Source organism: Pelophylax lessonae (assembly GCF_965119305.1).
Source record: "Pelophylax lessonae genome assembly, chromosome: 3".
In the NCBI taxonomy this organism is placed as follows: Eukaryota; Metazoa; Chordata; class Amphibia; order Anura; family Ranidae; genus Pelophylax; species Pelophylax lessonae.
In genome coordinates this window covers 15,476,273-15,499,776 of record NC_138770.1, presented here as the reverse complement: position 1 = coordinate 15,499,776, position 23,504 = coordinate 15,476,273, and the positions used below count along the sequence as shown (strand labels likewise).

Below are 23,504 nucleotides of genomic sequence, written 5' to 3'. Positions count from 1 at the left end.
CAATTCCCTCCATCCACACATTGGAGGGGGATCCTCCCCGCTGCACTATTGTATTCTGACAATGGGGGCGCTCCTCCGCTCTCAGAATACACAGATCAGTGATGAAGCTATTGGCTGCAGCCGCTGATGGAGTGACTTTTATCCGGCAGTGACCACACATGGATGGAAATGTGAGCGATCCCTGCTGAACCAGCTGAATTTCCCCGTATCTATGGTCACCTCCTCTCCCCCTCATCTCCTTCATTATGTAAGTCATGCTGAGATTATCTCCCATTGGCTGAGCAATATTCTCATTTGTCTCTGAGCTCCTTCTTGCTATTCCTCGTCCTGCCTGTTGTTTCCTTGGATTGATTTCCTGTGTAGTGACCCCGGCTTCATCTCTTGGATGCGCTCGTCTGATGCTTGTCCTGACCTTTATCCTGATTCCTGGATCTCCTCCTCATCTCTCCTCCATATCCTCTTACACAGCTTTTCTCCACACCTGCAGTGACCCTGTGGGGTGGATACTTGGCACCAGCACTCAGCAAAATCCATCCCCACCATTAGAAGCTCCGGAGAAAATTGTCTGCTATTTACACTCCTCCTCCGCACGTCACCTGATCACATGAGAGATTACTTTCACACATTCCTGACAGATTTCTGTATGGTAAAGGTCAAAGTTCACTCTTTATTTTAGGAGAAGTGGGAGGGACCCGGGAACAATGATTTGGTTTGCACCGGATCCTCATATAGAGCACCCCTCAAATCTTCCCCTTCAAATGTCCCTACATTCAGAGTCTATATGTCCTATGACATCACACTGACCTCACAGCTCCTCCCCCCAATGTCCATCCATCTGGCTTTTTTTCTCATGCTCTTAGGATGTGGGCGGAGCCTTGGCATCCTCACTAGCAAAGTGGGTCTGTTGGTCCTGCGTTGTATGTAATGATGTCAGAATGCCTGCAACAAGCTTTTACCCTGCGTAGTGTGGGGGTCCTGTGTGGGTAAATTATACCTCAGTCTGAGGTGAGGCTTTAATCAAATGGAAACCTGAATGGTGAGGTGAGGAGGATTCTGGGAATTTCATTTGATTTTACTATTTGTGTTCAGATCTAGAGTTTTCCTCCTGTGAAGTCTGGAGATCATATGACCATCACATTGCCTCCACCTCCCTCCCTGATAGAATAGAGAAATACAAAGAAGATTCTAGAAGTCACCAGAGAGATCATGGAGGAGAGGTGAGTGGTGCTGGGAATTCTGGGACATTATCCAGTAACAGACAAGGGATGTGTCTGGATGGTGACTGTATCATTGTGTGTGTCAGGTTCCTATAAGGTGTCAGGATGTCACTGTCTATTTCTCCATGGAGGAGTGGGAGTATTTAGAAGGACACAAGGATCTCTACAAGGACGTCATGATGGAGAATCAGCCGCCCCTCACATCACCGGGTAAGAGGAGACTTTATTGTAAAGGAGAGAGCAGTACGGAGGCTCCACCTAGATCCCCCATCATCTGATAAACACATAGAAACAATGTATTCAGTCAGTGTGTGTGTTTCCTACAGATGGATCCAGTAATGGGAACCCACCAGAGAGATGTCCCCGTCCTCTGTATTCCCGGGATTCCACACAGGAAGGTCACACCATCCCCCACCATCATCAGGTAGATGAGTGACAATGATTGGTAGTTCTGATTTATACACAGCATGCTTGTTACAATGAATGTTTTATTATATATTCAGAGTGGAAACCTCGGGGATGATAATATTGATGTTAAAGAAGAGTATAAAGAGGAGGATGAGGAGTATGGAGTGATGGAGGAGTTTTCAGAAGGACACAAGGATATGATGGAGCCACCTAATACCAGGAACCCACCAGAGAGATGTCCCCGTCCTCTGTATTCCCGGGATTCCACACAGGAAGGTCACACCATCCCTCACTGTTACAAGGTTGGTGAGACAGAGATTATAAAACACAGACTCATGGAGACAATGTGTGGATTTTTATGTGATGTCACAATAATAAATCTTATATTTTACAGATGATATTCTCTCTTATTTTCTTGATTTAGAGTGGAGATCCAATTGATATAGAATTTGAGGTTAAATCAGAAGAAGAAGAGAGATGTGTGAGGGATAATCAGCAGTCTATGGAGGAGGATGGAATAACGGGGACATTTATAGAGGAGGACACTCCTACAGAGATCAGCACAGGTGGGTCATTAACACTAAATACATTCCTCCACCCATACTGCTCACTGATTGGTCCAGAGTAGGGCGGGGACTGGGTGATATCAGCCTGTAATCCCCTGGTCACTTTCCTGAGCTGTGTTCCCCGTCCTGTATTCCTGTATTTCTCTCGGATAATCTTCCTTCTCTGTGCTGCAGACACAATTTATGTATCTAGACTGGATTTATGGAGATTCTGGGTTTCAGCTGGCAGCAAAAATGTTCATTTTCACCATAGACGTTACCAGATCTAGACACCTGGGGTTTGTTCTTCGGGTCTTCTGCCCCATGCCCGGGTCTAGTAAGATCTCTGACAAAACAATTCTCCCAGGGTTACTTGCTCTGTTATTTGCTGGCTGTGCCGGGTGGAGGGATATGTCTGTATAGTCTCACACCCAAGTCACTGAGTGCAGTCTCAGGAGATGGGAGGCAGCGGTGTGGGACCTCGGCAACTTGTCTCATGTAAACATTTAGAGTGGGTGTAAACCCTCCATATACCCAGTGAAGTGATTGGCCTCAGGTGATACACAGAGATGAAACAAATCCTCCTACATAAGTTGTACCCCTTTATCCGAATTTCTCTCTTCTTTACATCTGTTAGAAATCCAGAATTTAGACAGTTTGTCTGAGCAGTCAGAAAAAAGGGGACGGGGATCTGAAGTTACAGCTTGTCTTAAATAGAGACTACTATGTCATGTTAGTTTTTGGCTGGGCTGTACTTAGCTCAGACTGATGGTTCATTTTTTCGCCTGTTTTTTCCCTAAGCTTAAGCTGAGTTGTGATTTCTCACTGTGGCCAGTAGATGTCACCGCTATCACTGGACATAGTATGACATTTCACCAACCAAACTAAAATGATAATAAACCCAAAACCAAAAATGTCACACATTGCAGCTTACCGATCATTGGATGTGGTGGCTGCATTACTTTTCTTTTAAAGGCTTTTCCCCCTCTGTTTTCACCTGGTCACACCTTCTGTATTAGAGCGCCCCCACTCTGGAGACAGCAGCGTTATCAGTCTGGGGGAGTGTTAGATGTATTATCAGATTTAAATACAGTAACAAATTTAAGCCAAACTCCATCTCACACTTTATAATCAGTTACAGCAAACAGTTTTTTTCCTTTGGGATAAAAGTTTTACAAGAATAAATAAAAGCTGATCATTGTAAGCACCCCTGTCAGTGGTAAATGGTCTGCCCCATGCCAGTAACTGATACATTCTGCTTTAGCATTGAAGCTCTTATAGAACAGATTTACTGGCCAGATCACCAGATGAACATATAAGAAATCCTAAAAAGGAAAACTAACATCACATCTAAGAATCGATAAGCTGCAATATAATAAATATTTTCATTGGGTTTAATGTCTTACATTAAGAATATTTATATTTTCTGTCAGCCAATCCAGTAGGAGGTTTATGTCACTGGTGCATGCTGGGGGAGGAAATAAATATTTGGGACAGGCCATGTGCTCGCTCTCTTCCCCTGGGATGAGGTGTAGGGAGGGGCTGCTGGATGGAGCTCTGCTGTTCGGTCCATTAGCCTGTTTTGGGGCCTAACATGTGCTGAAGTGGTTGTGAAGCTGTCCTGCCTGGTCTGGAGGAAGCTGTGCCAAGGAGGAGACCCAGGGGAGGCCCCTTGCTGGAGAGAGCCATGAAGAAGGCCGATCTCTAAGGAGGGCCTGGTCACTTGGAGGACGCACTGAAATTTGGGAATGTGCTTACAGTGTTACTCAGTCGGCTTATAGGTTCTGACACTGTGAGAGTAGACATTGATCTGCAGAGCCTGTAAGTGATCTGCCATGGTATCTGAGACCCCCATCCCCCCCAACCCCTCACCTCCTGAACCATTCTGCAATAGCACTTTAAAAATACAAAAGTGACTGGCACCCAATATCCTTTCTTGGTCCCGGTATTTATGCCATGGATTCAGCCCTGGGGTGAAATGCTAGCCCGCCCCTGGCTTTTGGAGGCGTTATCCTGCCTTTTGGATGTCAGAGGGATTCTACATTCATATTACACATTACATACTCCTGACCCCTGCACTATATACTCTATGTTGTACATTACATACTCCTGACCCCTTCACTATATACTCTATGTTGTACATTACATACTCCTGACCCCTGCACTATATACTCTATATTGTACATTACATACTCCTGACCCCTGCACTGTATATTCTATGTTGTACATTACATACTCCTGACCCCTGCACTATATACTCTATGTTATACATTACATAGTCCTGACTTCTGCTCTCTCCCCTCTATCCACTGCTATATTTACACATAATATGGATTCTCTTTTGTTACACCCATTTTCTACCAGCTGGACATTTTATATCGGTAGATAGTGAGTAGGTGTCCCGCACATCAAGGCGTGGCCTGGCGTAGGTCCAGACTGAGACTGCCATTTACTATCATACAGCAGGTCATAGTTACATAGCAGTTGAGGTTGAATAAAGACAATAGTCCATCCAGTTCAACCTTTTATAGGTGTGTGTGACCGTAATCATCTCCCATACCCCTGAATGTCCTGATCCTTGAGATGTAAGTCTAAGAATCTTTTGAAAGCCACCATACTACCCGCAGAAACCACCTCTTGTGGTAGAGACACAATCTTGTAGCCCTAACAGTAAAGAACCCCCCGCGTTGCGTTTCTCCTCTAATCGCATTGTATGTCCTTGAGTCCCCATGCAATCCTTGCGACTGAATAGTTTTTTTTCTATGCTGACGTCTCTTCTCCAGGGAGAATAAATCGAGCGATTGCAGACGCTCTTCATAATTGAGATCCTCCAATCCCCTAATTAGTTTAGTTGCCCTTCTCTGGATTTTCTCCAGCTCCAACACATCCCTCCTGAGGACTGGCGACCAGAACTGGACAGAATACTCCAGATGCGGTCGGACCAGAGTTTTATAAAGTGGAAGGATTATAGTCTTATCTCTGGAATGCATCCCTTTCTTTATGCATGCTAATATTCTGCTGGCTTTGGCAGCTGCCGCTTGACATTGCATGCTGTTGCCTAATCTATCATCTACCAATACTCCCAGATCTTTCTCCATTTTTGATTCCCCCAAAGTTTCCCCCCCAGCGTGTATTGTGTTTTTATGTTTTTAGTCCCCAAGTGCAAAACCTTACACTTCTCCACATTAAACCTCATTTGCCATGTTGTTGCCCACTCCGTAATTTTGTCCAGGTCATTCTGTAGGATATCTGCTTCATGCTGTGCAGTTATTGCCCTGCCCAATTTTGTGTCTTCTGCAAAAACTGATAACGAACTCCTGATCCCGTCCTCAATGCTGTTTATGAATAAATTGAACAAGGTTGGTCCCAGGACTGAGCCTTGGGGGACCCCACTTACCACCCCAGACCAGTCTGAGTATGTTTATTACCACCCTTTGGACACGCCCTTTAAGCCAGTTCCGTATCCAAGAGCAAACCCTGCGGTCGATACCTGCAGACCTTATTTTATTAATTAAGCGCTTGTGGGGAACTGTATCAAACGCCTTAGCGAAATCCAAGTACACCACATCCACTGGTCTGCCCCTATCTAGCTCACAGCTCACCTCCTCGTAGAATGCTAAGAGATTGGTTGGACAAGAATGCCCATTTATAAACCCGTGCTGATTAATAGGGATGATCGAACTTTTGAAAAGTTCGGTTCGACCAGAACACCCGAACTTCCTGAAAGTTCGGGTCCGTATTTCAGAACCCCATTGAAATCAATGGGACCCGAACTATAGGAATGCACTGTGAGATGCATTTGTTTAATATGTTCCTAAAGCATTCCCATTTGTCCTCTGTGGTCAGTGTTCCCAGGGTTTGGTCCCAGTTTACCCTTTCCATCATTGAGCACAATTTTGGAAAGTTTGCCCTTCTGAAGTTTAGGGTTCTTATGTTCCCCACTTGCCTTGTTATATTGTTATTTACGCTAAATGTGATCATCCTGTGATCGCTAGAGCCCAGGTTGTCCTGCACTCCTACCTCCGAGATTATGTCTGGGTCATTAGTGATCAATAGATCCAGGATTGCATTTTCTCTAGTAGCGGAATCCACCAACTGTGACATGTAGTTGTCCTGTAAAGTTTCCATGAATAGACGGGTCTTCTGTGAGTGTGCAGTCCTCTCATCCCAGTCAATGTCGGGATAATTGAAGTCCCCCCAATATGATGACTGATCCCAGTTTTGCCAATTTTCCCAATAGTGATATAAATTCCAGCTCTACCTCCTCCCTTTGGTTGGGTGGCCTATAGCAAACCCCCACAACGACTTTTCCTTTTTCTCCTTCCCTATGGAGTTCTACCCACACAGATTCTAACTCCATACTCATCCCTTCCATAATATCACTCCTCTCTATCACCCTTACATTATTCTTGACATAGAGACATACCCCTCCCCCTCTTTTTCCTACCCTGTCCTTCCGGTACACCGAATACCCTTGGATATTGGCCAGCCAGTCATGTGAGGGGTCGAACCAAGTTTCCGTTATTCCCACAAGGTCTATGTCCTCCTCATGTACTAACATTTCCAACTCATCCATTTTATTACCTAGGCTCCTGGCATTAGCATATACCCCTCTTAGTTTTGTGGAAGTTGATCGTGAATGGTGATTATGTTTATTCCTGATTGGTCTGAGGTTTTCCCGCACAGACCCCCCAATTGACATTATGGAACTACTGTCGCTGCTGACTCTACTACTGCCTTCTGTTCTTTGCTCCCTCCTGACTCTACTTCTGAGCCCTCCCCCCCGTCTTATAGTTTAAAAGCCCCTCCAACTTGGTGGCCATCTTTCTCCCCAAAAGAGCTGTACCGTCCCCATTAAGGTGCAGCCCATCCTTACTAAAGGGCCGGTAGTTCGGCACCTACAGTCTTTTCCACATATTGCCCTCTCTTTCCTTCTAGTAAGTGAGTCCCCTACCACCAGAACCTGTCTTTCCTTTCCCTTGCTCCCGCCCTCACTGGAGGAGTTCTTCCCCTGGCAGCTAGGGGCATCTCTCTGCTCCAGCAATGCTGGTCCCTGACTGGATTCCCCAACATCACACAACTGGGCGTATTTATTGGGGTGCTCCAGCCCAGGACCGGCCTCCTTGCCTTGTTCCCTTCTACCCTTCCTAACTGTCACCCAACTACTCTGCTCTGATGCCTGCACCCTTGTATCTTCACTCTCCTCTGTGCAGGCCCCTGGTACGTTCCCAGCTCTCCTTCAGTATGGAGATTCTTCTCAGTGTTGCCAGCTGCTTCCCTAGACTCAGGACCTAGATACTGGTATGGACTGGGTAATGTGTTAGGATCTATACTGGTATGGACTGGGTAATGTGTTAGGATTTATACTGGTATGGACTGGGTAATGGGTTAGGATCTATACTGGTATGGACTGGGTAATGCGTTAGGATCTATACTGGTATGGACTGGGTAATGCGTTAGGATCTATACTGGTATGGACTGGGTAATGTGTTAGAATTTATACTGGTATGGACTGGGTAATGTGTTAGGATCTATACTGGTATGGACTGGGTAATGCGATGGGGTCTGTACTGGTATGGACTGGGTAATGCGTTAAGATCTATACTGGTATGGACTGGGTAATGCGTTAAGATCTATACTGGTATGGACTGGGTAATGCGTTAAGATCTATACTGGTATGGACTGGGTAATGCGTTAAGATCTATACTGGCATGGACTGGGTAATGCGTTAAGATCTATACTGGTAGGGACTGGGTAATGCATTAGGGTCTATACTGGTATGGACTGGGTAATGCGTTAGGATCTATACTGGTATGGACTGGGTAATGCGTTAAGATCTATACTGGTATGGACTTGGTAATGCGTTAAGATCTATACTGGTATGGACTGGGTAATGCATTAGGGTCTATACTGGTATGGACTGGGTAATGCATTAGGGTCTATACTGGTATGGACTGGGTAATGCATTAGGATCTATACTGGTATGGACTGGGTAATGCATTAGGATCTATACTGGTATGGACTGGGTAATGCATTAGGATCTATACTGGTATGGACTGGGTAATGCGTTAGGATCTATACTGGTATGGACTGGGTAATATGTTAGAATTTATACTGGTATGGACTGGGTAATGCGTTAGGATCTATACTGGTATGGACTGGGTAATATGTTAGAATTTATACTGGTATGGACTGGGTAATGTGTTGGGATCTATACTGGTATGGACTGGGTAATGTGTTAGGATCTATACTGGTATGGACTGGGTAATGCGATGGGGTCTGTACTGGTATGGACTGGGTAATGCGTTAGGATCTATACTGGTATGGACTGGGTAATGCGTTAAGATCTATACTGGTATGGACTGGGTAATGCGTTAAGATCTATACTGGTATGGACTGGGTAATGCGTTAAGATCTATACTGGTAGGGACTGGGTAATGCATTAGGGTCTATACTGGTATGGACTGGGTAATGCGTTAGGATCTATACTGGTATGGACTGGGTAATGCGTTAAGATCTATACTGGTATGGACTGGGTAATGCGTTAAGATCTATACTGGTATGGACTGGGTAATGCATTAGGGTCTATACTGGTATGGACTGGGTAATGCATTAGGATCTATACTGGTATGGACTGGGTAATGCATTAGGATCTATACTGGTATGGACTGGGTAATGCATTAGGATCTATACTGGTATGGACTGGGTAATGCATTAGGATCTATATGTCACAATCTGGATGGAGGCCGAAGTGCAGAGAGGGCTTCCCTTGCAGCTCAGTGCGAGTCACCCCTGGAAGTGGTACAGGAGGTGAAGCGTCCCAAGTAGCACAGGTCGCCTGCGGTGAACACCAGATGATTTCAGGAACTCTGGGTAAGGCAGGCAACTAGAGGAGTAGTAAAAGCCAGGCCGAGGGTCAAACACCGGTGATCAGTCCAAGAGCAAGGTAAGTAGCAGAGCAGGGACGAGCCGGGGTCATACACAGGTGAGCAGGCAGAAACAGAGTCCTTAGGCAAGCCGGGGTCATACACTGGGAAAACAGGCAGGTGGTAGCAAGAGCAAAGTCCGAGAGGCAAGCCAAGGGTCAAACACCAGGAGGACATCAGATGGTTCAGAAACAAGCCGGGTCACAACAGGAAGTCCAAACAGGAAGCACAAGAACACAGGAAGCTGAGAGATAATCCAGCAATGAGTCTGCTCCTATGGCCACCTTTTATAGGCCAGCAGAGGGCAGTGTCAATTGAGGCTGGAACGATCATTGCTATTACTGGCAATGTTGCCAGTTCTCCTATGGCCATTTCCCTGACGGGCCAGCAGAGGGCTGTGTCGATTGAGCCAGGAGCGTCCATGACTTGTACTGGCAGAAATGCCAGTACGGCTGTATCCCTGACACTATACTGGTATGGACTGGGTAATGCGTTAGGATCTATACTGGTATGGACTGGGTAATGCGTTAGGATCTATACTGGTATGGACTGGGTAATGCGTTAGGATCTATACTGGTATGGACTGGGTAATGCTTTAGGATCTATAGTGGTATGGACTGGGTAATGTGTTAGGATCTATACTGGCATGGACTGGGTAATGTGTTAGAATCTATACTGGTATGGACTGGGTAATGTGTTAGGATCTATACTGGTATGGACTGGGTAATATGTTAGGATCTATAGTGGTATGGACTGGGTAATGTGTTAGGATCTATACTGGTATGGACTGGGTAATGTTTTAGGATCTATACTGGTATGGACTGGATAATGGGTTAGGATCTATACTGGTATGGACTGGGTAATGCGTTAGGATCTATACTGGTATGGACTGGGTAATGCGTTAGGATCTATACTGGTATGGACTGGGTAATGGGTTAGGATCTATACTGGTATGGACTGGGGAATGTGTTAGGATTTATACTGGTATGGACTGGGTAATGGGTTAGGATTTATACTGGGATGGACTGGGTAATGGGTTAGGATTTATACTGGTATGGACTGGGTAATGTGTTTCCTCCCAGATCTGGACCAGGGCATCACTGAGCTCCTGAACAGACTGAGGTGTAACCTGGAGGCATCGGATGGACTGAAAAACAGAATGTCCCAGAGGTGTTCTATTGGATTCAGGTCAGGCGAGTGTGGGGGCCATTCAATGGTATCAATTCCTTCATCCTCCAGGAACTGGCTGCATACTCTCACCACATGAGGCCGGGCATTGTTGTGCACCAGGAGGAACCCAGGACCCACTGCACCAGCATAGGGTCTGACAATGGGTCCAAGGATTTCATCCCAATACCTAATGGCAGTCAGGGTGCCACTGTCTAGCCTGTAGAGATCTGTGCGTCCCTCCATGGATACACCTCCCCAGACCATCACTGACCCACCACCCAACCGGTCATGCTGAACGATGTTACAGGCAGCATAATGTTCTCCACGGCTTCTCCAGACCCTTTCACGTCTGTCACATGTGCTCAGGGTGACCCTGCTCTCATCTGTGAAAAGCACAGGGTGCCAGTGGTGGAGCTGCCAATTCTGGTGTTCAATGGCAAATGCCAATCCAGCTCCACAGGGCCGGGCAGGGAGCACAGGGACCACTAGAGGACATCGGGCCCTCAGGCCACCCTCATGAAGTCTGTTTCTGATTGTTTGGTCAGAGACATTCACACCAGTGTCCTGCTGGAGGTCATTTTGTAGGGCTCTGGCAGTGCTCATCCTGGTCCTCCTTGTACAAAGGAGCAGATACCGGTCCTGCTGATGGGTTAAGGATCTTCTATGGCCCTGTCCAGCTCTCCTAGAGTAACTGCCGGTCTCCTGGAATCTCCTCCATGCTCCTGAGACTGTGCTGGGAGACACAGCAAACCTTCTGGCAATGGGAGGTATTGATGTGCCATCCTGGAGGAGTTAGACTGCCTGTGCAACCTCTATAGCAGGGATCCTCAAACTACGGCCCTCCAGCTGTTGCAGAACTACACATCCCATGAGGCTTTGAAAAACTCTAACAATCACAGACATGACTAGGCATGATGGGAATTGTAGTTCCCGAACAGCTGGAGGGCCATAGTTTGAAGACCCCTGCTCTATAGGGTCCAGGTATGGCCTCATGCTACCAGTAGTGACACTGACCCCAGCCAAATGCAAAACTAGTGACAAACACTCAGAAAAGATGAGTAGGGAAAATGTCAGTGGCCTCCACCTGTAAAACCATTCCTGTTTTGGAGGTTGTCTCATTGTTGCCCATCTACTGCACCTGTTGGTAACAACCCCCTCTGCTACTTGACTGACCAGATGAATATCCCAGGAGTTTCCCTGACTTGATGCTATACTCTGATTATAAAGTGTTGAGCAGTGTATATGAGTGTGGAAAACTCTTGGTAATTTTTCTTGTCTTCTGACAGACGGACTCTGTGGTGGGAATAGAAGGACATCGGAGGAAGATGTGACTACAGAAGATAATGACATGGCATCTTCTCCAGAAGTAAATCCCGTTCCTCATAATATACCTGACAGACCTCACCATTGGAGGAGATCATTGGAATCTCCTGATACTTCACATAGTCCTCTAATATCTCACAGTGCCGATGGGTGCGGGAAACCATCTCATCTCAGGGAATCTTCTTTATACCATACAGGAGAGAATTCATTCTCATGTTCAGAGTGCGGGAAATGTTTTAAAAAGAAAAAAAACCTTCTTCAGCACCAGATAATTCACACAGGGGAGCGTCCCTATTCATGTTTACAGTGCGGGAAATGTTTTAGTCAAAAAGGAAATCTTCTTCAGCACCAGAGAATACACACAGGGGAGCAACCCTTTTCATGTTCAGTATGCGGGAAATGTTTTAATCAGAAAGGACACCTTCTTCTGCATCAAATAATACACACAGGGGAGCTTCCCTATTCATGTTCAGAGTGTGGGAAATGTTTCAATCAAAAAGTATCCTTTCTTAGCCATCAGAGAATACACACAGGTGAGCGTCCCTATTCATGTTCAGAGTGCGGGAAATGTTTTCATGATAAACGAGTTCTTATTAGGCATCAGAGAATACACACAGGGGAGCGTCCCTATTCATGTTCTGAGTGTGGGAAATGTTTTAGCCAAAAAGGATACCTTCTTCAGCACCAGAGAATTCACACAGGTGAGTGTCCCTATTCATGTTCAGAGTGCGGGAAATGTTTCAATCATAAAGGAAACCTTCTTAGTCATCAGAGAATACACACAGGTGAGCGTGCCTATTCATGTTCAGAGTGCGGGAAATGTTTTAATAAAAAAGGAAACCTTCTTAGCCATCAGAGAATACACACAGGTGAGCGTCCCTATTCATGTTTAGAGTGCGGGAAATGTTTTAAGGATAAAAGAGCTCTTCTTACGCATCAGAGAATACACACAGGTGAGCGTCCCTATAAATGTTAAGCGTGCGGGAAATGTTTTAGTTACAAAGGATACCTTCATGAGCACCAGAGAGCTCACACGGGTGAGCGTCCCTATTCATGTTCAGAGTGCGGGAAATGTTTTATACATAAAGGAAACCTTATCCATCACAGAATACACACAAGTGAGCATACCTATTCATGTTTAGAGTGCAGAAAATGTTTTAATGAAAAAGGAAACCACTTTTGCCATCAGAGAATACACACAGGTGAGCGTCCCTATTCATTTTCAGAGTGCGGGAAATGTTTTCATAATAAAGGAAACCTTCTTAGCCATCATAGAATACATTCAGCTGAGCGTTCCTATTCATGTTCAGAGTGTGGGAAATGTTTTAATAATAAAGAAACCCTTCTTCGCCATCAGAGAATACACACAGGTGAGCTTCCCTATTCATGTTCAAAGTGCGGGAAATGTCTTATTAATAAAGGAAACCTTTGCCATCAGAGAATACACACAGGTGAGCTTACCTGTTAATGTTCAAAGTGCGGGAACTGTTTTATCTTTAGGACTGAGCCCATTTCTGACTTGTGTGGTTTACAAGTTAAAATCAATATTTTAACTAGAAAATAACTCGGAACCCCCAAACATTAAATATGTTTTTTAGCAAAGACTCCGGAGAATAAAATTGCGGTTGTTGCAATATTTTTTTGTCACGCGGTATTTGCACAGCGGTCTTTCCAATGCCATTTTGGGGAAAAAATACATTTCCCCGCGTTTAAAAATAAGTAAACAGTAAAGTTATCCCAATTTTTTTTGTATAATGTGAAAGATGTCACGGTGAGTAAATAGATACCTAACATGTTCCGGTATAAAATTGCGCAGAGCGGTTTATATGAAGTGCGGTTTATATGGAATAGAGAAGTGAGAGATAATACTAGGAAGGCCCCTCCTACACATAGCAGATAGATCCCGCCTACCGCGTGTGTCTGTGGGGAGCGTTTGATGGTGAGAAGTGGGAATTGATGTTTTCTCCTCTCACACAGATCGGATTGGGGGAAGATTTATCTTCTAATGGATTTCCTCCATATATTCCGCCCCGTCACCTCAACTCAAACTTCTCCACTTCCCTACCACACGCCGCCTTTTTACTGCCGCAGTACTCCCAGGCAAACCCACGTACGTCTACGTCAGTCGCTTGGAGGCAGCTAGGGGGCGAGCGCACGCCGGCACACTCCCACCCCCACTCATCAGCAGGGAAGCTGATGCGTGGGTCAGGCGGCTCCGATTGCTGCCGGTCACCCGCGATCGTTCCCCACTGAGAGAGAAGAACGGTCTGCTTTTGTAAACACATCTGACCGTTCTTCTTCCCTGGAATGATCATAGAGAGCCTTCTATATAGGATCACAGATCTCTATGGTCATTTTACAAGCCACGCCCCCCCACAGTTATAATCACTCCCCTAGGTACACAGTTAACCCCATAAATCACCCACAGGGTTAACCCCTTCCCTGCCAGTGCCATTAGTACAGTGACAGTGCATATTTTTAGCACTGATTACTGTACTAATGTAACTGGTCCTCCCCAAAAGTGTCAGTTAGGGGTCCGATCTGTCCGCTGCAATGTCGCATTCCCACTAAAATTGCAGATTGCCGCCAATATTAGTAAGAAAAAAACAAAACAATAAAAATGAGATAAATCTTTCCTCTAGTTAGTAGACGCAATAACTTTTGCGCAAACCAATCAAAATACGCTTATTGCAATTTTTTTTTTAACCAAAAATATGTAGCAGAAAACAAATTGGCCTAAAATGTTAAAAAAAATTGATTTTTTTTTTTAATTATTTTTTTTTGGAAATGTTATATAGCAGTGAGCAATCATTACATTATAGGGGGCAAGAGATGGACAATTATGGCAATGTATGAGGCAACAGGTGATCATTCATGACAATACAAGAGGCAATAGACGGGCAATACACAAGGCAACAAGTGGGCAATCATGACAATACATGGCCTATTATGCAACTGCATGAGGACCTAACGGGAAATGCTTTATTCTTTTTATGTTCTTCTTATAAATATGTATATAGATCTAACCTACTGGATGGAAAAAGATCACTGTAACATGCATTAACCCACAGCAGCCAATCAGGATTTATCTTTCACTGGTGAACCTTTTCTATTGGTTGCTTCATGTTGTTGCTCCTTTTTGATTTATTGAAGTAGTCGGCTTTTTATTGGTCCAACCAATGTATGATTATTTATACATTTGACACATTTGTTAATTCTATTATAAAAGATTTAAGCTTTATTTTATTCATATCATTACTGTGTGGTAATCGCTTATTCTGATCTTGTCCAATAAAAACTCTTCGTACAATATTCTGTGCCGAGTCTTCTTTTTTACCAATGATTAGATGATCGGTGATTGGAATGTGATCAGTTCATAGAGAGTCATCCATTGGGGTTTTATTAGTGAGATGGAGAGTGGAGAAGGCACCACATTGACAGCCATTGGAGGCCCTTTCTAAAGCCCTAAACTTTTTGGCAACCTGTCTATGACATTAGTCTTCCTGAGTGTTGCTGACCAAGTGGAGCTGCTGGGCAGAGGCCTTCAGAAAAAACAGTATCGTCGTGAGTACTTAAGATCTGCCCAGGGTCTGCCTAAGAGAGGGGAGCACTCCAGAAAGTCAAGGGGATCCAGGAGCCAGCTAACCAGTAGTTGTGGGAGTGAAAGGGGGTGCCAAGTGTCCAAACTCTGAAGATAGGGAAGTAAAGGGGGTGCCAGTGTGGGCCCTGAAGCATTCAGCAGTAAAGCAAAGGTGTATAAATAGCTACCTCAAGCAAGAGTACCTCAGGGAGCTAGAAAGGACTTACTTAGTCAAAGGTAAAGTCACAGAGTCAATCCAGCGCTAACCGGCATTCGGCCAGTGTTAACCAGCGTGTTAACCAGCGTCAAGTCAGCGTTAACAGGCATCCAGCCAGCGTTAACCAGCGTCAAGCAGCATTTTTTCAGAGTCCCCGCTAGATTTTGCATAGTTCAGTTGCAGGAGTATCCCACTCATCCCTTCTCCTGTCCAAGTTCCTAAATAAATCTAAAAACCCAAAGATACTAGATTGGTCATTGTCTCAGTGCTCGCACTTGGAGAAACATGCTTAAATGTGCTGTTGTTGCTACCGGTGACCCAGGGGGACCTATATCCAGCACCGTGGCTGGGAATTGTGCTACACACGCAAAGGGAATCTGGCCCCTGGGCCGCAGTTTGGAGATCACTGCTCTACACATCTCCATTTGCCCAGTTCCATCCCAGTCCCCAACAACACAACATCGTGTCATTGTGGGAAAATTCGGTCCATTCTGAGGACAGTCCAGGTCACCTGGCACTGAAAACCAGGTTGTCCCTGACCTGTCACTCTCCACCAATAAGAGAGAACATACCCAACCTTCATTAAACGTTAGAGTTAGGAAAAATTGGAACGTGAGGCATCCTTCCATTATTTTCCACTCTTTTTCAAAGTTCCGGGAGGCACTACGTTGAGCATGAGTATATTTCTCAAACATTCGTTTATCCATTTCCCAGATCCAGTCTCCGAGGGTAGCAGGACTGTGTGAAACCCAACGTGAGGCTTGCGGGCTACAGTGAGGGAAAAAAGTATTTGATCCCCTGCTGATTTTATAAGTTTGCACACTGACAAAGAAATTATCAGTCTATAGTTTTAATGGTCGGTTTATTTTAACAGTGAGAGACAGCATAACAACAAAAATATCCAGAAAAAGCATTTTAAAAAAAGTTATAAATTGATTTGAATTTTAATCAGTGAAATAAGTATTTGATCCCCTATCAATCAGAAAGATTTCTGGCTCCCAGGTGTCTTCTATACAGGTAATGAGATTAGATTAGGAGCACTCTCTTAAAGGGAGTGCTCCTAATCTCAGCTTGTTACCTGTATAAAAGACAGCTGTCCATAGAAGCAATCAGATTCCAATCTCTCCACCATGGCAAAAACCAAAGAAGTTCAAGGATGTCAGGGACAAGATTGTAGACCTACACAAGGCTGGGATGGACTACAAGACCATCGCCAAGCAGCTTGGTGAGAGGGTGACAACAGTTGGTGCGATTATTCACAAATAAAAGAAACAAAATAACGGTCAGTCTCCCTCGGTCTGGGGATCCATGCAAGATCTCACCTCGTGGAGTTTCAATGATCGTGAGAACGGTGAGGAATCAGCCCAGAACTACACAGGAGAATCTTGTCAATGATCTCAAGGCTGCTGGGGCCATAGTCACCAAGAAAACAATTGGTAACACACTACGCCGTGAAGGACTGAAATCCTGCAGCGTCCCCCTGCTCAAGAAAGCACATGTACAGGCCCCAGTCTCCAGGTCTTAATCCCATAGAAAATATATGGAGGGAGCTGAAGGTTCAACTTACCAAACGTCAGCCTCGAAACCTTAATGACTTGGATAGAATCTGCAAAGAGGAGTGGGACAAAATCCCATCTGAGATGTGTGCCAACTACAAGAAACGTCTAAACTCTGGGATTGCCAACAAGGGTTTTGCCACCAAGTACCAAGTCATGTTTTCACTCGTTAAAATGCAAATCAATTTATAACTTTTTTGAAATGCGTTTTTCTGGATATTTTTGTTGTTATTCTGTCTTTCACTGGTAAAATAAACCGACCATTAAAATTATAGTCTGATCATTTTTTGTCAGTAGGCCAATGTACAAAGTCAGCAGGGGATCAAATACTTTTTTCCCTCACTGTAAAAAAAGTGATCTTGTAATAGCCACTACCTGATCATGATCCATTGTGGAGAATCTACATAACCCAGAAGAAAAAGAATGGGATTCAGAGTCAGCACAATATCATATAAAGAATTTTGCTTATCTAACACTTCCTGCCAATACTTATACAGTATAATCAATGAGACTTTCTAAACACTGTGGACATCAAGGATGGATACTTGAATGTTCCTGTTTTTCTGGCGCACCAGCAATTCTTCCCCTTTGCTGTGGGTCTTCAGCTTCTCTGGTTCATCTTCTCTTTTGCAGTTTGAGTGTTCACCAATGGGAGGAATTGTGCCCCATTGTTGGTGTCAGTGGTAGGAATTGTGCCCCATTGTTGGTGTCAGTGGGAGGAATCATGCCCCCATCGTTGGTGCCATTGGGAGGAATTCTGCCCCATTCTTGGTGCCAATGGGAGAAATTTTGCCCCATCGTTGGTCCAATGGGAGGAATTCTGCCCCATCATTGGTGTCAGTGGGAGGAATTGTGCCCCATCGTTGGTGACATTGGGAGGAATTCTGCCCCATCATTGGTGCCAATGGGAGAAATTGTGCCCTATCGTTGGTCCAATGGGAGGAATTGTGCCCCATCATTGGTGTCAGTGGGAGTAATTGTGCCCCATCATTGATGTCAGTGAGAGGAATTGTGCCCCATTGTTGGTGTCAGTGGGAGAAAATGTGCACCCTTGGTTGGTGACATTAGGATGAATTCTGCCCATCATTGATGTCAGTGGGAGGAATTATGCCCCATTGTTGGTCTCAGTGGATGAAATAGTGCTCCAAGGGTCAGATAAAAGCAATCAAAGGGCCGCAGTTTGGAGACCACTGTTGTAGACAGCTCCATTTACCCAGTTCCACTACAGACCCCAAAAACACAAGATTGTGACATTGTGGGATAATTTAGTCCCTTCTTTGGACAGTCCAGGTCACCTGGCACTGTAAATCAGGTTGTCCTTGAACTGGAGGCTCAGGAATCCTACTCAGAAGTATGGAGTAGTCACTTTGAGTGTTCACCCAGGTTCTGGCCCCAGGGCTAGCCTTGCTGTACTCTTAGGGAATTCTCATTGTGGGAAATCTGGAAGACCTCCATTCGCTCAGGTTCTGGCTGACAGCATTGCTAGAACTTTCCTGACATTGCCAAGGTTCAACTGGGTCCTGAACCTGAAGATCTCAGTACTGGAACCAACTCATGGCTTGGAATATCTGGGTCTCATCCTAAATAGGGATGATGGAACGGTTCGGGTCAACCATCGGTTCGACCCGAACATTGGCTGTTCGAGGTTCAGCCGAATTCCGAACTTTTTGCTGAAAAAGTTTGGAATTCGGCAACCAGAACCGACCAAAATGCAATGGTACAGGAAATGGGCTTTAAAAGCCTGTGATTGGACCAGAACCATCAGTAAAAGCCAATTGAGGGGGCAGGAGAATGCTAGGAATGTGATTGGAGTGACTAGGGGGTCCATAGTCCAATCATTAGTGAACACGCCCCCCAGTATATAAGATAGCCCCCGCCAAATTCCTAGCATTGTTATACAGGGACATGGAAGAGAGTGGAAGCAGTTCTGTTAATTCTGCTACAAAGTGTAATTTAGCAATTATTAGTGTGAGGAAAGGGATATCTAGTGTAGTTAGGGTGCTATTTTCCACTATAGTTAGATTTAATAATTTCGTTTCTGTAGGGAAAGTGTTACGTGTAAGGGGACCGTAGTGTAGTGTAGGGTTAACTGACTCTGACTGCTATGGCAGGGTGACAAAACCCTTCCATATCAGGGTGACTGCTATAGAGAAAAGATTGTTTCTCTTAGGTCACTTTCAGAACAGCGATATGGCTTCTCCCCTGTCAGCCTGCTTTTTGCTGCAGGCGTTTATAGGGCTTTTTTGAGGAGATATTTGGAGTCAGGCATGACATCTGAACTTCTGTGTAGGGGTATATATATACACACACACATGTATGTATATATACACATACACATATATAGGTGTGAAAGGAGCAGAACACTATACTTGCACTAATGAAATAATGAACACCAATATGTCTCCGCTCCTATCACACCTATATATGTGTATGTGTAAAATACATATAAGTGTGTGTGTGTATACAGTGGGTACGGAAAGTATTCAGACCCCCTTAAATTTTTCACTCTTTGTTATATTGCAGCCATTTGCTAAAATCATTTAAGTTCATTCTTCTTCCTCATGAATGTACACATAGCACCCCATACTGACAGAAAAACACAGAATTGTTGACATTGTTGCAGATTTATTAAAAAAGAAAAACTGAAATATCACATGGTCCTAAGTATTCAGACCCTTTGCTCAGTATTTAGTAGAAGCCCCCTTTTGATCTAATACAGCCAGGAGTCTTTTTGGGAAAGATGCAACAAGTCTTTCACACCTGGATTTGGGGATCCTCTGCCATTCCTCCTTGCAGATCCTCTCCAGTTCTGTCAGGTTGGATGGTAAACGTTGGTGGACAGCCATTTTTAGGTCTCTCCAGAGATGCTCAATTGGGTTTAAGTCAGGGCTCTGGCTGGGCCATTCAAGAACAGTCACGGAGTTGTTGTGAAGCCACTCCTTCGTTATTTTAGCTGTGTGCTTAGGGTCATTGTCTTGTTGGAAGGTAAACCTTCGACCCAGTCTGAGGTCCAGAGCACTCTGGAGAAGGTTTTTGTCCAGGATATCCCTGTACTTGGCCGCATTCATCTTTCCCTCGATTGCAACCAGTCGTCCTGTTCCTGCAGCTGAAAAACACCCCCACAGCATGATGCTGCCACCACCATGCTTCACTGTTGGGACTGTATTGGACAGGTGATGAGCAGTGCCTGGTTTTCTCCACACATATCGCTTAGAATTAAGGCCAAAAAGTTCTATTTTGGTCTCATCAGACCAGAGAATCTTATTTCTCACCATCTTGGAGTCCTTCAGGTGTTTTTTTTAGCAAACTCCATGCGGGCTTTCATGTGTCTTACACTGAGGAGAGGCTTCCGTCGGGCCACTCTGCCATAAAGCCCCGACTGGTGGAGGGCTGCAGTGATGGTTGACTTTCTACAACTTTCTCCCATCTCCTGACTGCATCTCTGGAGCTCAGCCACAGTGATCTTTGGGTTCTTCTTTACCCCTCTCACCAAGGCTCTTCTCACCCGATAGCTCAGTTTGGCCGGACGGCCAGCTCTAGGAAGGGTTCTGGTCATCCCAAACGTCTTCCATTTGAGAATTATGGAGGCCACTGTGCTCTTAGGAACCTTAAGTGCAGCAGAAATCTTTTTGTAACCTTGGCCAGATCTGTGCCTTGCCACAATTCTGTCTCTGAGCTCTTCAGGCAGTTCCTTTGACCTCATGATTCTCATTTGCTCTGACATGAATTGTGAACTGGAAGGTCTTATATAGACAGGTGTGTGGCTTTCCTAATCAAGTCCAATCAGTATAATCAAACACAGCTGGACTCAAATGAAGGTGTAGAACCATCTCAAGGATGATCAGAAGAAATGGAAACCACCTGAGTTAAATATATGAGTGTCACAGCAAAGGGTCTGAATACTTAGGACCATGTGATATTTCAGTTTTTCTTTTTTAATAAATCTGCAACAATGTCAACAATTCTGTGTTTTTCTGTCAGTATGGGGTGCTATGTGTACATTCATGAGGAAGAAGAATGAACTTAAATGATTTTAGCAAATGGCTACAATATAACAAAGAGTGAAAAATTTAAGGGGGTCTGAATACTTTCCGTACCCACTGTATACCCCTATACAGAAGTTCAGATGTTTTGCCTGCCTCCAAAGACCCACAAAAAATGCCCAAAAAAAACCGCCTGCAACAACACACTTTGTTGGCATTTTTTTTGGCGCAGGCATTTTTTTGGGCATTTTTTTGTGGGTCTTTGGAGGCAGGCAAAACATCTGAACTTCTGTATAGGGGTATATATACACACACATGTATGTATATATACACCTACACATATATGTGTATACACCTACACATACATGTGTATACACACACACTTATATGTATTTTACACATACACATATATAGGTGTGATAGGAGCGGAGACATATTGGTGTTCATTATTTCATTAGCGCAAGTATAGTGTTCTGCTATTTCACACCTGTATATGTGTATATATACACATACACATATATAGGTGTGAAAGTAGCAGAACACTATGCTTGCGCTAATTAAATAAGTAACACCCATATGGCTTCTCTGCTATAAGACCTATACGTGTGTATGTGTATAAATACATATAAGTGTGTGTGTATATATACCCCTATACACAAGTTCAGATGTTTTGCCTGCCTCCAAAGACCCCAAAAAAATGCCCAAAAAAAACGCCAGCTGCAAAAACACACCTGGGCGTTTTTGTAGCTGGTGTTTTTTTTTTTGGGGTCTTTGGAGGCAGGCAAAACATCTGAACTTCTGTATAGGGTTATATATACACACACACTTATATGTATTTATACACATATATAGGTGTGATAGGAGCGGAGACATATTGGTGTTCATTATTTCATTATCGCAAGCATAGTGTTTTGCTACTTTCACACCTGTATATGTGTATGTGTATATATATATACATACATGGGTGTATGTATATATACCCCTACAGATGTTTTGCCTGCCTCCAAAGTCCCCCAAAAAATGCCCAAAAAAACGCTTGCTACAAAACCGGCAAGGTGTGAAAATAGCGGAGCCATATCCCTGTTCTATATTGATTCTAATACAAACGATCTTTTTTTTCTGGTTCTGGACATGCTACAGAGTTGAAACTTCACAGGTACACTTTTTAGACCCCCCAGACACTAAATCAAAAGACATTTTTTTTTTTTTTTTTTTAATCTTTTCAATAATTGGCTCTCTATCAAAAATGACAATTTTTAAGAACTTTTTTTTGTGTGATTAATAGTCCCTGGGCCATGACCCAGAACCCTAGGCACTTTTTAGGGGCATTTATTGGGTTTTAGGGCTTCAAAATGGTGTTTTTTGATTACCGAAGTTCAGGTCCCATTGATTTCAATGGGGTTCTGAAATCCGGGCCGAACTTTCGAGAAGTTCGGATGTTCTGGCCGAACCGAACTTTTGAAAAGTTCGATCATCCCTAATCCTAAACACATCTCAGGCCAGAGTTTTTGTTCCCCATGAGAAATTTCAAACTCTCTTTTCTCAGGCTTGGACTCTTCAGTCCAAGGGTCACCCAATTTTTTGCTTCTGCATGGGAGTTCTGGAGCTCATACAGGGGAGGACTGGGCCAGGAGGCAGGGGGGCAATTGCCCCCTGGGCCACTCTGATGCCCCTTAAAAAGGCTGCACTGCTACTTCCATAGGCATGGCTAAATATTTCCTGGTAAAGAGAAGTAAAAAGTCCCTGCCACAGACCTACAGAAGTGTGGGTTGAAGACAAGAACAGAGCGCAGGTCTCACCACCACCCAGCATGGATGGTGTAAACTGTGTTTGAGCAGAGGCCAGTTCCATGCCCCACTGGAGACTCTTCTCCCCTGGCCAGCCCCAACCGAGGTGTCCCAGCTCCCCCCAACCGCCCCCTGCTGGCCAGGTCAGAAACCCAGATTCAGCCGTTAAGTAGAGAGTATTTGGAGCAGGGCTTCAGCTTGGAATGGGGGTAAGGAGGAGGCCAAAAGAGGGAGAGTGGGAGAGGGGCCGAGTTGCTGCACCATGAGCCTCTGGTTTGTACTTGCCCCCTGGGCCGAAAGTTGCCAGTCTGCCCCTGAGCTCATAGTAGTATTCTTCTAGACCAGGGGGGTCTCCAAACTTTCTAAACAAAAGAGCCAGTTTACTTCAGAATTTATGGGGGGGGGGGGGCGGACTGTGGGCATTTGTAGATAGGGTCCCGTCAGTGGAAAAAAAAACAGTGCCCCATCTTTGGTTTCATTGGGAGGAATAGTGCTCCATCATTGGTGTTAGTGGGATGAATTGTGCCCCATTGTTTGTGTTAGTGGACCCCATTGTTGGTGTCCTCATTGTATACGTTGTGGTTTACCAGGGTTATGGCTGAAGCTATCATTGTATTGGTTTTTCCAGCTGGCGGCTGGCTTTCTCATGTAACCATTCCGAGCGGTTCATGAGCTGTCCGAAGCAGCGGGAAGGGATGTTCCTCCCCCTCCAGCCGCTTGCCGGTGTTTTTTGGGCTTACTGTTTTTGCCTGGAAAACGATCCGATGGTGCGGCTGGCTGCTCTCATAGACG

At 44.7% G+C, this 23,504-nt stretch overlaps 2 protein-coding genes and 1 pseudogene across 3 annotated transcripts in view; all 3 read left to right on the top strand.

The window, feature by feature from the left end:
* LOC309550765 (uncharacterized protein) overlaps positions 1-2,395 on the top strand; it is a 42,464-nt gene extending 40,069 nt beyond the window's left edge. The window contains exons 2-6 of the mRNA XM_082251100.1: positions 1,090-1,217; positions 1,304-1,427; positions 1,544-1,641; positions 1,721-1,927; positions 2,050-2,395. Of these exons, the coding sequence (XP_082107226.1) occupies positions 1,343-1,427; positions 1,544-1,641; positions 1,721-1,927; positions 2,050-2,253 (594 nt within the window). The 5' untranslated portion in view covers positions 1,090-1,217; positions 1,304-1,342 and the 3' untranslated portion in view covers positions 2,254-2,395. The remainder of the gene's footprint in view (positions 1-1,089; positions 1,218-1,303; positions 1,428-1,543; positions 1,642-1,720; positions 1,928-2,049) is intronic.
* The window catches only part of LOC309550230 (uncharacterized protein), a gene marked incomplete at its 5' end in the record, with an annotated part of 1,091,635 nt that overhangs the window by 749,014 nt on the left and 319,117 nt on the right, over positions 1-23,504 (top strand). The gene's annotated exons all lie outside the window — the stretch shown is intronic.
* Positions 2,426-16,132, top strand: LOC309548741 (annotated as a pseudogene). The gene is made up of 3 exons: positions 2,426-2,469; positions 11,731-13,040; positions 16,101-16,132. The product of its transcript is annotated as an uncharacterized misc_RNA (transcript).